General features: G+C 36.5%; 2 protein-coding genes across 2 annotated transcripts in view; one reads left to right on the forward strand and one right to left on the reverse strand.

Annotated features, from left to right (window-relative positions):
• LOC128871805 (chromatin-remodeling ATPase INO80) overlaps window positions 1–14171 on the reverse strand; it is a 131748-nt gene that overhangs the window by 104115 nt on the left and 13462 nt on the right. The gene's annotated exons all lie outside the window — the stretch shown is intronic.
• Window positions 2849–5577, forward strand: LOC128871808 (putative serine protease K12H4.7). The gene is made up of 6 exons (XM_054113891.1): window positions 2849–3106; window positions 3185–3366; window positions 3430–3665; window positions 3763–3994; window positions 4059–4222; window positions 5057–5577. Exons 1-6 carry the CDS (start codon window positions 2849–2851, stop codon window positions 5455–5457), a joined length of 1473 nt encoding a protein of 490 aa, XP_053969866.1. The 3' UTR covers window positions 5458–5577.

The raw sequence follows: 14171 nt of genomic DNA on the forward strand, positions 1-14171 counted from the left end.
CTATTAAGAGACCAAATTTGCCGACTGCAGGGTGTTCCGAAAGTTTATTTGCTTTTTTAAGAGAGTTTGGTGTAATTTAAAAGCACGTGCTGCATTTTATAAGTGGACTAATTTGTCGTTTTCGAACATATGATATAAGTTCAAATAATATTTATGAGTTCAGTGTCTAAGTTTTAAATAGCGACCAATTATTTTAGAGATTGAACACCGAAATCCACAGGGTTGCTAACAAAATACTTAACGATATGAATGACAAAGAATATTGTGTAGCTGTGTACCTAGACATTGCAAAAGCCTTTGATAAAGTTTGGCATAAAGGACTTTTGCATAAGTTCAAACGAATCTTTCCACAAAACTACTTTGAACTTGATAGCAACATTTGCGGATGATACTGTATTAATGGCATCAAACCATGACGAAAAACTTGCGACCTTTCCACTTCAAAAATTAATAAACAATACAGTAAATTGGTTTGACGAATGGGGTATAGAAGTTAATAAAGACAAAACTATACAAGTTATATATACAAGCAAAAAGACATCAAAATATAATCTTACCTTAAAAACAACAAAATAAAAATCTGCCCAGCAGCAAAATATCTTGGAATAACTATTGACGAAAAACTAACATGGAATCAGCATATCATTAACAAAAGAAATCAAATCAAGAATAAGACCCGGCAATTAAGTTGGCTAATCGGACGAGCATCAAAACTATCACTTTATATATTAATAAGGTGACTATATACAAAACAATTATTACTCCTATCTGGAAATACGGAATAGAAATATGGGGAAGGGCTAAAAACACAAATCTTCAGCTCATACAGCGAACACAATCCAAAATATTACGAAATATAACAAATGCTGGTTGGTTTATTTCCAATGAAGCCATACATCGTGACTTAAACGTAGACACTATCCAAGAAACAATCACAAAATGTAGCACTAAGCATATACAGCGACTGTCAGTCCACCAAAACGAAGAAATGCGTAAAAAAGCACCGGCAGAAAATATCAAACGAAGATTAAAGCGACTCACACCGACTGATCTAACTATAAGATTTACAGTGTAATCTCAAAAACAATTATAATAATAACAGATTCTTCTTACATTGGTAAAAGAACATAATAGACCCTAATTGTACAAAAATTACATATTGTTAATACATAACAGACTGTAATAAATAAAGGGGAGATATAAACAAAGAAAAAAAAAATACCGAAAAAAGAAAAGATTAAATGTACAAAAAATTTATTGATATAAGCACACAATTTTTTTAATATATATTAATAACAAGTAAGGCCACCATTTGCGAAACATTCAATACAGTTTTTTTAGAATATACACTACCCTGTGATTTGCGTAGTAAAAAAGATAATTTTTAAATAAAATTTTGGTTTAAAACTACAGCGTTTTGCTAACGGCTGATATGCTTCAACAGTGCTTCCCTTTACAGTTTTCATTTTTATATTTTATATTTTCACAGCAACTTAAGACACGTAGTACAAACTCGCTATTCGAAATTTGTCGAAATGTATCATCAGGCGCTGTGTCATGTCGAAAAAATCAAAAGAAAATTATAAGGTGCGTTCATGGCGCTTTTTTAAAACGCGCATCATGGAGCTCAAATAACTACATAGGTACATTCGTGAATTCGGCCGCCGTAGCCGAATGGGTTGGTGCGTGACTACCATTCGGAATTCAGAGAGAGAATGTCGGTTCGAATCTCGGTGAAAGATCAAAATTAAGAAAATTTTTTTTCTAACCGCGTTCGCCTCTCGACAGGCAATGGCAAACCTCCGAGTGTATTTCTGCCATGAAAAAGCCATAAAAATATTTGCCGTTCGGAGTCGGCTTGGTCCGTCCATTTGTGGAACAACATCAAGACGCACACCACAAATAGGAGGAGGAGCTCGGCCAAACACCCAAAAAGGGTGTACGCGCCAATTATATATATATATACATATACAATATATAAATTCGAAATTCATGGAGTGCCATCACTGAGTTGATCTAAAATTTTGATTTTGTAAATTTATTTTTGTAGTATTAAAATATAAACTAATCAACAAAAATAAAATGTTTTACAGACTAATATAGCTGTTTTAACAAAAAATATAATAATAATCTTAATCCGTCAAGAAGAAAATATAGTAAAACATAATAAACCAAGTATTTATCAGCATAGTTAAGAAGTTTAACGAAAGAGTGTTCAGAAAAAGCAAAGTCAACCCCAATAGACTTGTAAATAGTATTGAATTCGATCAGACCTCTCATGACGGGGTTATTCCTTGGATATAGAGTTCTTATGCTTACAAATATGGAAAAAAATGATGCAGCGCTGTGAATGGGATATTGAGAATGGAGGGACAATCCACAACGCATTTAATAATACTAAAGACAAAAGATTCATAAGTGTACATCAAAATATCTTAAGCCCTCATTGTTAAGTTGACTTTATTTTCAACGTTCAGATTATTCCATTTATTGATATTACAATAACCAGCGCCAGATTACTGTAAAATTTACTCAGGAATTTAAACAAAAATTTATATTTTTTGCTATCTATGAGAGTCGAGTGTACTTTTATGTTCAATGATTGAGGGCTAAAATGTGGATATTTATGGTATATAGAAAGAGTGGAATGACTAGGCAGCAAAAAACACATTTTAAAACTAAAACCGATAGTCGCATTATCAATTATTCAATAGGGCAATAAAAGATATTTACCATAATCGGGCGAATCTTATCAAAAAGTAAGTAATAAAAAAACACTAGTAAGCCACATACCGGACACTCGTCTATTTATTGGATACTGTAAAATAGCGAATGGTCATTTGTCGACATGGGTTTGCCACAAGTGTTGCTCTTGGTGCTCGTCTTAACCGTGGCCACATCCACGGCCACATTGAATTTGGAAAAGCTGCGAACAAAATTCTTCGAAGTGACTAACTCCGATGGCAACTTACTTTTGCAAAGCTTGAAATATTTGCACCGCGAGCCGCCCATGGAACAGGCGAGCACTCGCGCGATTGTAGAAACCAAATGGGTTGAGCAGAAGTTGGATAATTTTGATGACAACAGCAACGAGACATGGAATATGGTTGGTTGAAGATTAAGTGGCCTTAATATTAATGACAAATTTTACAATAATTTGAAAAATTGTATCACAATTTCGCAGCGGTATATGGAGAATGCTGAGTACTTCAAGGAGGGTGGACCGATGTTTATTTACTTAGGTGGTGAGTGGTCTATATCAGCGGGAATGATAAGCAGAGGACATCTTGTGGATATGGCAGCGGAACATAATGGCATGCTCTTCTACACAGAACACCGTTACTATGGCCAAAGTCGACCAACAAGGTAAATCCCCACTGTGTAGATTAGTTTCTGACATAATTGTCTGTATGTTTGTCTGTACTACAGTGACATCACTGTTGACAACTTGAAGTATTTGCACGTGAAACAGGCGCTCGCCGATTTGGCGCACTTTATTACCTATCAACGACAGAATAATCCTGGGTTGGCAACTTCAAAGGTGATCATGGCAGGTGCTTCTTATTCAGCAACTATGGTGGTATGGTTTAAACATTTATACCCAGAGCTTCTAACCGGCGGATGGGCTTCGAGTGCACCACTCTTGGCTAACGTGAATTTCAAAGGTAGGGGACGGCTTAGCGAAAAAAACGATGAATTGAAACTCAGCAGTATATTAATTTTTTGACTTAAACAACATATTAATCTACCATAATCTCATAGAGTACATGGAGGTCGTCGGACGTGCCATAAGCGAATTGGGTGGCCAGCAATGCTATAATCGCGTACAAAATGGTGTTGCTGAAATTGATGCTATGATTACAAATGGACGCGCAGCCGAAGTGAAAGCTATGATGAAGATTTGCAATACTTTTGATGAAACTAATGATTTGGATGTGTGGTCATTATTTTCAACTATCTCGAACCTTTTTGCCGGAATCGTGCAATATCAATCGTAAGTTAATGGTGAATTCAGTGATTGACTCAAGGGGTCATAAAATTTAACTTTTCATATGTAGAGGCAGTGATGTGTCTGATCTTTGTAATTATCTGCTTGCGCAAGAAGATGATGCTACAGCTATAGCCAAATTTCTGTTGGCCTATGTAGGCCGAGGTTGTGTGGACCTCTCCTACAAAGATACGTTGGAGTATTATATGGATTCGACTTATGCAATGGGAGCATGTGAGTAAAAATAAAAAAAAAATTCAATTAAAATAAGAGGAATATAGTAAAATAAAATTAAATTAAATTGAAAAAATTAATGTAAATAAACAAATCAAATAAAAAACAAATTAAATTAGTTCACTTTAATTTAAAAAAAATCAGTAAAATTTAAAAAATAAAGCACTCAAAACGTAAATCAAAATAAAATAAAATTAATTAAGTGATATCAAAACTTTTCTCAAATAAAATATTAAGTAAAAATAATAATGATAAATATTTCAAAAAATAAATAAATGAAAGTAAAATAAAATAATATTTCATAGAAATAAATTAAAATAAAACAAAACAAAATAAACTAAAACTATATAAATTTCTGAATAAATAAATGACCGCCAAATAAAACACAATGAATGAGAAATGATATCAAAAAACAAAATAAAATATAAAAAATACAGAAACCAAAAAATTAAAAAATATAAAAAATAAAAAAATGTATTGTAACAAACATATAAATATTATTTATAACATAAATAAAGTAAAATATATTTAAATTAATTTAAAATAATTAAGCAAAACAAAAGAGAATTCAATTAAATTAAACTAATTTCAATAAATAAATAAAAATTTAATTTAATTAACTCCATACGATGGATATAAATTAAATTAAAGTTAAATGAAAAAAATAAATAAATATAAAATGAATAGAAAATTATTTTTTTAATTAAACCAATTTGTACTTCTTTTTGAAACTTTTCAAACGAATTCATTTGAAATTGAAAAGTTTACAAACAATTTACTTCCACCTCACTTAAAACAATGTTTAACTTGTTGTCCATTTCCTTAACCTTCCAGCGCGCCCCTGGTACTATCAGACTTGCAACGAGTACGGTTGGTATCAAACGTCTACCTCAAGTAATCAACCTTTCACCAAAGTTCCTGTAGTTCTCTATACTACCTTGTGTCAAGACGTATACGGTAGTGAATACACAAATGAGAAAATTAGCGCCAAAGTGGCACAGACCAATGTAGATTTCGGAGGTCTGTCCCCGAATGTGGAAAATATTTACCAAACACACGGAGCTCTCGATCCCTGGAATGCTGCCGGCCATACTGCCGAACATGGCGCTACCATATTGCCACTGGCATCGCACTGCACCGATTTTAGGTCGATTAACAGCGATGATACCGCGGAGATGACTGCCTCGAAGCTAAAACTTGCCCAACTAGTACGGGAGTGGTTAGCCGATGAGTAGAATAAGCGAGTAGAATGTCGGTAATCAGTAGAAATATTATATGATATAATTTTGAAATATTGGTTGAAATGATTGAATGAATTAATTAATATAACAATAATAATACAATAATAGAGTATTTTTCAAGTGTTAATTTATTTGAGGAATAAAGCATGTTCGTAAGAGAACACGAGCCGGCATACTTTATATTGCTTTCAACAGTGAGCCGTACGAGAGGTGCCTTTTATATTTCGGGATTTGGCAACCCTGGTGTTGACAATCTGGCAACTGACAGCTGTATCGCAAAGTTTGACATTTTTTGGCTTTTACGTACTCAGAACGTTTTGAAATACCAGCGCTATTTGTGTTGGTTACAGTAACTTAAAAGATTCATCTCGGTCCAAAAATGGAATTAAATCGTGTACATTTTCGTGCTATTTTTTTTTACAACTTTCGACATGGATTAACTTAGCAACATTGCATGGATGAACTTAATTCATTTTTTGGCGATGAAGCTCCATCAAGGACCAGTGTTATCGATGGTATGGTGAATTCAATCGTGGTCGTAGTTCACTCCAAGACGAATTTCGTGAAGGTCGTCCAAAATCAGTTGTTGTTCCGAAAACAATTGATGCTGTGCGTGAACTGATATTGCAAGATCGTCATGTGACCTATCGTGAGATTGAGACAATCTTAGGCATTAGTGGGACCAGCATACATTCAATATTGCATAAACATTTGACTGTCAAAAAAATTTGTTCGCGTTGGATCCCACACAATTTGTCAATCGCTCAAAAAAAGGCTCGTGTCGATTGGTCGAAGGAAATGCTCAAAAAAAAACGATCGCGGGGCTTCGAAACACGTCTATGACGTCGTGACAGGTGATGAATCATGGATTTACGCGTATGAGCCCGAAAGTAAACAGCAGTCGACTGTATGGGTGTTTCAAGATGAGGCAAATCCAACAAAAGTTGTTCGCGCACGAAGCACTTCCAAGCAAATGGACATGTCGCAAATGTACCACTAGAACAACGCAGAACAGTAAATTCTGAGTGGTACACAACCATTTGTTTGCCAGTTGTCTTCCAAGAAATTAGGAAAACCAATCGCCAAAGATGGATACATCGGCTCAAACAACTGCATTTTTGAGCAAAACATCGAATTAATGGGTCATCCGCCGTATAGTCCTGACTTGACACCGAATGACTTCTTTTTATTCCCGTACGTAAAAAACAAACTGAGAGGTCAACGTTTTTCGACACCTGAAGAAGCGGTTGCGGCATTCAGAATGCATGTTTTGGAGGTACCTCATTCAGAGTGGCAAAAGTGCTTCGACAATTGGTTCAAACGCATGCAAAAGTGTATAGATCTTCATGGAGAATATTTTGAAAAACAATAAAGTGATTTTCGATGATTAAAATTTGTTTTTCTTCTCTAATCCCGAAATATAAAAGGCACCCCTCGTATACTCGTACATAATTTTTAACTCACATTATGCACCGTCGACTTTAAAACTCCTTTTGATAGCACGAAAGGGAGGACCAACTAAATAACGTCAAGTCTTGATTGACGTTGAGCACTACCAACACCTCCTTCAAAATAGGGAAGAACTCTTCGAGCCCTTTAAATCAAAAATAAAGTTTTTTTCATAGGCATGTTCTATTTTGGGAACTCGAAAAAGTCGCAAGGGGCCAACTACGCTGAGTACGGTGGTTGAAGCAAGTTTGCGGGCTTATTCGTGGCCAGAAAACTGAAATTTTTTTTTACATTTTTTGACAGCAGAAAATCGCCAAGTACACCTAAATACATCTAACCTTTGTGTGTGTCAAAAACATACTAAATATGCCACATAGTTGAAACTATTTTCAAAGTCACCTTACTTTTTCAACACACCTCTTATATATACTCGCATATATACATACCTTCTGCTCAAATATAAACGAGACGTTATCAATAAAACGGTCCGCGGATGACATATGGCAAAAATAAATTTTTTGTTTTTTGGTAGGACTGTTATAAGCTTACATGGCAAATTTCAGCGTGATATGTCACATAGTTTGTTTTCTGTGCTACTGTAAACAAGTCAAGCTCGAGTGTGTTCTTCGAATTCTCTTTTATGACTTCAATTGTCTCAAAGCAGAAGGTATTTAGTTTTTTTTTTTGTATTGATTGCTTTTTATAAATATAAATGGTAGGTCGAATATGGGTTGTCTTCTAAGTGTTATAATTTCATTGCTTTCATCTAATCGTGTAAATGCCAGAGGATTATCATGGCAACTGTTCCTGCGTAGGTATGCTGCGTTAAACCTTTTAATTTAATTTAATATAAAAAGAAGTTTTAGGTCTTATTAGCGATGAAGCAAAGAGTATTTGTAACAAATCTTAAAATTTAAGGCTGATATATTTGTAGGATTTCTATATTTGAAATATATAGTAAGCTGTGTCCCAAAATATCATAACACGCCATAAGTCCATACTGGCTTTAGTTTCAAGTTATAGTGGCGATTTTGGACCGAATAGCCAAGACATTTTTTAGCAAGTAATAGAAAAACCAAGACGAAATGATGGAGAAATCGACCCAAAATAGGAGAAATGTTTAGAGAGCTGGACCAAACGCTGGCATAAATGCATTGCAGTTGATGGGGAGTACTTTGAAGAATTGACATTTATAAACATAGTTTTATTGAAAAACACTTAAAGTTTAGTTTATTCAAAGTTTTTTTGTTTTTTTTTTTTGAACGTAAAATAGCTGAGAAAGTAAATAGGTACAAAAAAATGAGCTTTATTATTTAAAATTATGTGAAAAAATACCTGTTTTGGATCGAGGAGTGGCAAAAGTTAATGATTTGGGCTGCTGTTGGATATCATGGTAAGACCCATTTTGCGTTATTTCTACAAAATATTATATATAGAGCTGTTAGATGAGATCTTTATTGATTCCGGATATGAATGATCCCGAATGGATATTTCAACAGGATAACGCAGCAGTTCACAGCGCGAATAGAACTAAGGAATTTTACATGTCCCATGGTATAAAAAAAAATAAATAAATAATTGGCGCGTACCCTTCTGTTAGGTGTTTGGCCGAGGTCCTCCTCCTATTTGTGGTGTGCGTCTTGATGTTGTTCCACAAATGGAGGGACCTACAGTTTCAATCCGACTCCGAACGGCAGATATTTTTATGAGGAGCTTTTTCATGGCAGAAATACACTCGGAGGTTTGCCATTGCCTGCCGAGGGGCGACCGCTATTAGAAAAATGTTTTTATTAATTTTGCTTTCACCGAGATTCGAACCAACGACCTCTCTGTGAATTCCGAATGGTAATCACGCACCAACCCATTCGGCTACGGCGGCGGTCCCATGGTATCCCATTATCAAAATGGCCTGCTTGTAGTCCAGACCTCAATCCGATAGAGAATCATTGGAGCATACTATCAAAACAAGTTTTCAACAATGGGCACCACTTTGACAATGTTAAACAAGTGAATGATGTAATCCGAACTCAATGGGGTGGAATTGGTTAAACACCATCAAAAAACTGACGTTAATTTTTCGGTTAGTATTTTATAAAATTTGTTAAGTTCCTATATTTCGTTCCGTTAAATTTTTTTATTTATTGGTTTTTGGTTACATCAAAAAAATAAGATAAGCTGTATATCTTCCTTATATATAAAAATGAATGTTTGTCTGTATGTCCTCGATGAACTCAAAAACTACTGGACCGATTATTATAAAAATTGGTATATACCTATATGTATTCTTCCACGGAGAAGGTTTGTAGAATATGCTCATTGATGCCACTCGTCACCAGGTGATGCTGCAGAATAGCAACTTCTGCCCCGTCCAACCGATTTTTTCGACGGATCTTCGGTGGCGCACTCATTTTAATGTCTGGTGATTTTCAACAAACACTGCCCATTATACCACGTTCAACACCCGCTGATGAAGTTAATACATGTCTTAAATCATCAGTTCTATGGCGTCATTTACAGAAATTGACTTTGAAAACTAACATGAGTGTACTATACAACTACAATGGGATGCATTGGCTGGAAATTTTGCAAAACAATTATTGGATATTGGAAATGGGTGAAAGGAAATTGATGAATCTACACAATGTATCACCCTGCCAGCAAACTTCTGTAAGATCACAGAAAGCATCGACGAATTGGTGCAAAAAGTTTACTCAAACATTGCACAAAACTACAAAAACCATCAGTGGCTCAGTACGCGTGCTATATTAGCAGCCAACTTCACCATTCAGCATGGAATACCCAGTGAAACGACAACATATAACTCTATCGATACTGTGGAGAATCAAGACGAGGTTGTCAACTATCCAACTGAATTCTTGAATTCGCTTGATTTGCCAGACATGCCGTCGCACGTTCTTACATTGAAAATTGGCGTACCCATCATTTTTCTTCGAAACATAAATCCACCACGACTTTGCAATGGAACCAGACTCTCAGTCAAGAAAATGATGAACAATGTTATCGAGGCAACAATTCGACTGGAAAATTCAAAGGTGAAGACGTACTGTTGCCATGTATCCCAATGATCCCGACAGATATGCCATTCGAATTCAAACGTTTACAGTTCCCGGTGCGATTCGCTTTCGCAATGACTATTAACATATTAGCACAAGGACAATCGTTACAAGTGTGTGGATTAAATTTGGAGAATCCATGCTTCTCACATGGACAGCTCTATGCGGCTTGCTCACGTGTCGGAAAACCTTCTGATTTATTCGCACTAGATGGGAAAGCAAGAAATATTGTGTATCCCACAGCACTTCAATAAACATCGAATTGCAATTTAACTTTGTAATGTGACAATTTTTTCAAAATAAACAAAATCAATAAAATGGTTTAGAATGAATTGAATATTTGTGTACTGATTTTTCTTTAAAGTAATTTTTCTTAAATTTATTTTAGTTGTTGGCGTAGCAACACGCGCCGGGTACAGCTAGTTAAAAATAAAAACAGCATACATTTCTTTAAGAAATAAAAAATAGGAATTTTTGGTTTAATTAATTTTGCCCTATCACTATTTATGTGTATTGTTTGCGTTCCAAGGAGTTAATAATGAGATTTACCTCTCGGTAACATTGCTCAGATGTACTGTGATATCGACGAAAGCCAAATTAACGTTCAGGTCATACGTTTTTATCTTTTAGTATTAACGAAATTCTGCGCAAAAATAGTCTCTCAAATATTTTGGAAAAAGTTTCAACAAACTAATTGGTCTAAGAAAGTGATTTTGTTTTATGGTTTAGTTGGCTTGGGGATCATCACAATTTCTACACACTTACACTGCTTAAGGAAATAGTTAACCTTAACATAATAATGTCTTTTCTTCTTCTACATTATTATTATTAGAAGGCCATTACGCACTGCGACCAGAGCTGATCTATTGTGAAAGGCCTATTTTTGTAACCCTAGAGTTTTAGGCTTTTTAAAAATTTTAGCACAAATTTGGGTTTGTTGTTCCAAAGATTGCATGGAGATACTTCGATACCACCAAGGCGATGAAGTCTCTGTCAGCCCAACGCAGGACATTCACAAAGCACATGTTCTGAGCTTTCTATGTCCATTTCGCAAAAGCGGAGACATTGGTCTCAGATAGACCAATATTATTTAGATTATACCTCAGGTTGCAGTGACGTGTAAGATCTACTCTGTATAGTGAGAGAAGCTTGTCAGATATTCCTTTGTTGGGACTTAGGAATAGCTTGGCTTGACGCTGACCGGCACAGTTTAGCCAGTGTGCAGCAAGTTTTCTTTCCTCCCATTTCCTAAGGAATTCATTAATGTGGCCTTTTGTGAGTCCACAGAAAGGCTCAGGACCAGTAAGTTGCATATTTGCTCCTTGTTTTGCAAGGTCATCAGCCATTTCATTTCCCTCATGTCCTTCATGTCACGGAATCCAACCTAGTGTTACTATGTTGAGGTTCCCTAATGTGTTGAGAAGGTTTAGGCAATCATTTACCAATTTGGAGGTGATAGTTGTTCATAGAAGGGCTTTTAGAGCCGCTTGGCTATCTGAAAGTATGTAGATGTGAGTACCTCTCATTTTCCTGCTAATGCATTCTCTCACACATATTTCGATGGCATGTATTTATGCCTATTGTTGGGTAGAATCCCATCGGAATCGATTTTTTGAATTTAGGCCCATTGATTCCTGCCCCTGTTTGTTTAATTCGTTTACTGCTTTTCTTTGCTCTTCCTTGGGCCACCATGCTAAGGATGCATAAGTAATGTGGGTTTCACAACTGTGGTGAATGTCCATGGGGTTTAGTCCCCATGTCTTCCCAAAAAGCCTTGTGCAGGCAAAGAATTCCCTTGTGGCTTTTGAAGTAACTCTCTCAATATTGGAATTCCACGTAAGCGTTTTGTCAAGACTAACGCCAAGATAGTTCGATTCTGTCGAGAGTTGAGTGTTGTTCCATTAAGGGTCGAACATTTAAGATTTATGTTCCTTCTCCTAGTAAACGGTACAAGTGTTGTTTTGGATGGGTTAATGGAGAGCCCTTTTTCCGTGCCATTTGTTTATTATTGTAAGGGCTTGCTGCATGCGATCCGAAATGGTTTCCGCATGCCAGCCTAATACATAAACTACTAGGTCGTCAGTGTAGCCCTGAGTGTGAAATCCTAGGTTATTCAGTTTGTGGAGAAGTTAATCTATGACTAGAGTCCACAAAAGAGGAGAGAGTACGCCACCTTGAGGGCAACCTCTAGTGGATTTAATAGATTTGATTGTTCCTCCTAGTTCGGTGCTGATCGTCCTAGATTTCAGCATGAATATTATCCATCTAGTGATGGGTTCAGGTACCTCCTTTAGATATAGGGCATTATAGATTGCCTCATAGGAAGTGTTATCAAAAGCCCTTGATATGTCAATAAATGCACATAGAGCTATCTGTTTGGTCTGAATAGCCTTTTCAATAACTGTTGCCAGGCTGTGTATTGCAGTCTCAGTGGATTTTCAGTGTTGATAGGCAAATAGAAGTCGATGCAGTGGGAAGTTAGCTAAATTGTTTTCCCTAATATACTGATGAACCACCTTTTCCATTGTTTTAAGGAAAAATGAGCTGAGACTAATTGGTCTGTATGATTTAGGCAATTGTTCGGGTTTTATCCCTACCTTTGGAATAAATACAACCTTAACCTCAGCTCAGGTAAATATCCTAGCAGTAAGTTTGATTTGTATAGTCTGGTCAAATTGGGGATAATATGGTGTGCACCCTGCTGTAAAAGACAGGCGGATATCCCATCAGGTCCCGGAGATTTGTATGGGCTGAATATTGATATCGCCCATTGTACCCGCTTTTCTTGGAATAGCTTGTTTGCTAGTTTTAAGTTCTCAGCACTCGCAGATGTAGTAGTTTCTGCCGGCACAGAGATCTCGTCTAGCACAAATGATCCAGGGAGAGTGAGCAGAAGTTGACTGGTTTCCTTTGGATTCCTTGTGTAGCTTCCATCTGGCTTTTTCAGGGTACTAATGCCGTTTGAGTGATCTTTTAGTAGGGCTTTTTGGATACGAATAGCATTCGGAAGACTACAAACCTTTTCACAGTGATTCCTTCAAGTAGCCCTTTTAGATTTCCTCAATTCTTTATTGTAGTTGGTTAGGGCTGCTGAGTAGGAGGACCAGTCCCCCGTTGCTTTAGCTCTATTCCATAAGGTTCTTGTTTCTTTACGCAGGTTGGAAAGTGTACTATTCCACCAAGGAACATTTCTTTGTGGCTTTTTCACTTTTACTGGACAACTTTCGTGAAACGCAGATATTATGTTTGAATGTAGTTCGTTCAATTCGAACTCAACCTCAGATATAAGCTGAATATGACGCCTAGAGCAGTTAACACTTTGTTCTAAACAAAAGTGAAAGTAGTCCCAATTAGTTTTTCTGGGGTTTCTGTAAATTGTCATTTGTGGTTTGGTCGCACCTATAGCAAATCTAATATGTCTGTGATCCGGCATAGATGTTTCCTCTGACACATGCCAATTTGAGACTTCGGACAAAGCATAATAATGTCTTTTCTTCTTCATCTATCACAAACACCAGAAACAACGGTTTTGGTGTCTTTGAATTTTTAATTCCCCATGTAAATTTTCACTACCAATCAAACATTTGACACCCGAAGAAATTCGTCTTGAAATCGGAAAATTTAGTAACAGTAAATCTCCAGTAAACAAACTGTCTACCAAACCAAAAAAAAAGGAATCATTTTAAACATTTTAACCGTTGTTGCTTTTGAAAATTCAGCCTGCACAACGAAACATCCGGTAACGGACAGAGGCTGATCGACTTCGCCGGGGCCCGAAACATGGTAGTCTGCAGCACCAGATTCCAGCATAAAAAGATACACCAAGCTACCTGGCTGCCCCTGATCGAAAAACGCGAAACCAGATGGATCATGTTGTGATAGATGGAAGACACGCTTCTAGTGTATTAGATGTACGTACGATCCGAGGACCCAACATTGACTCGGATCACTACCTTGTTGCAGCCAAACTGCGCACGCGCCTCTGTGCAGCAAAAAACGTGCATCTACCTACGCAAAGAATGTTCGACCTCGAAAAGCTGCAATCACAACAGACAGCCAGAAGATTCGCCACTCGACTCTCACTCCTGCTCTCAGAGAGTACTGCCCAACAAACCGGCATCCACGAACAATGGAGCAACATTTCTCGTTCTCTACGTACCGCCGCCGAAGAAGAAATCGGATTCC

This window comes from Anastrepha ludens, chromosome 2, assembly GCF_028408465.1.
Source record: "Anastrepha ludens isolate Willacy chromosome 2, idAnaLude1.1, whole genome shotgun sequence".
Lineage (NCBI taxonomy): Eukaryota > Metazoa > Arthropoda > Insecta > Diptera > Tephritidae > Anastrepha > Anastrepha ludens.

Coding starts and splice junctions, on each gene's coding strand:
- LOC128871808 (XM_054113891.1), top strand. CDS start 2,849: ATGGGTTTGCCACAAGTGTTGCTCTTGGTGCTCGTCTTAACCGTGGCC. Junction 3,367..3,429: donor GGCCAAAGTCGACCAACAAG/GTAAATCCCCAC, acceptor TCTGTACTACAG/TGACATCACTGTTGACAACT. Junction 3,995..4,058: donor GGAATCGTGCAATATCAATC/GTAAGTTAATGG, acceptor TTTCATATGTAG/AGGCAGTGATGTGTCTGATC.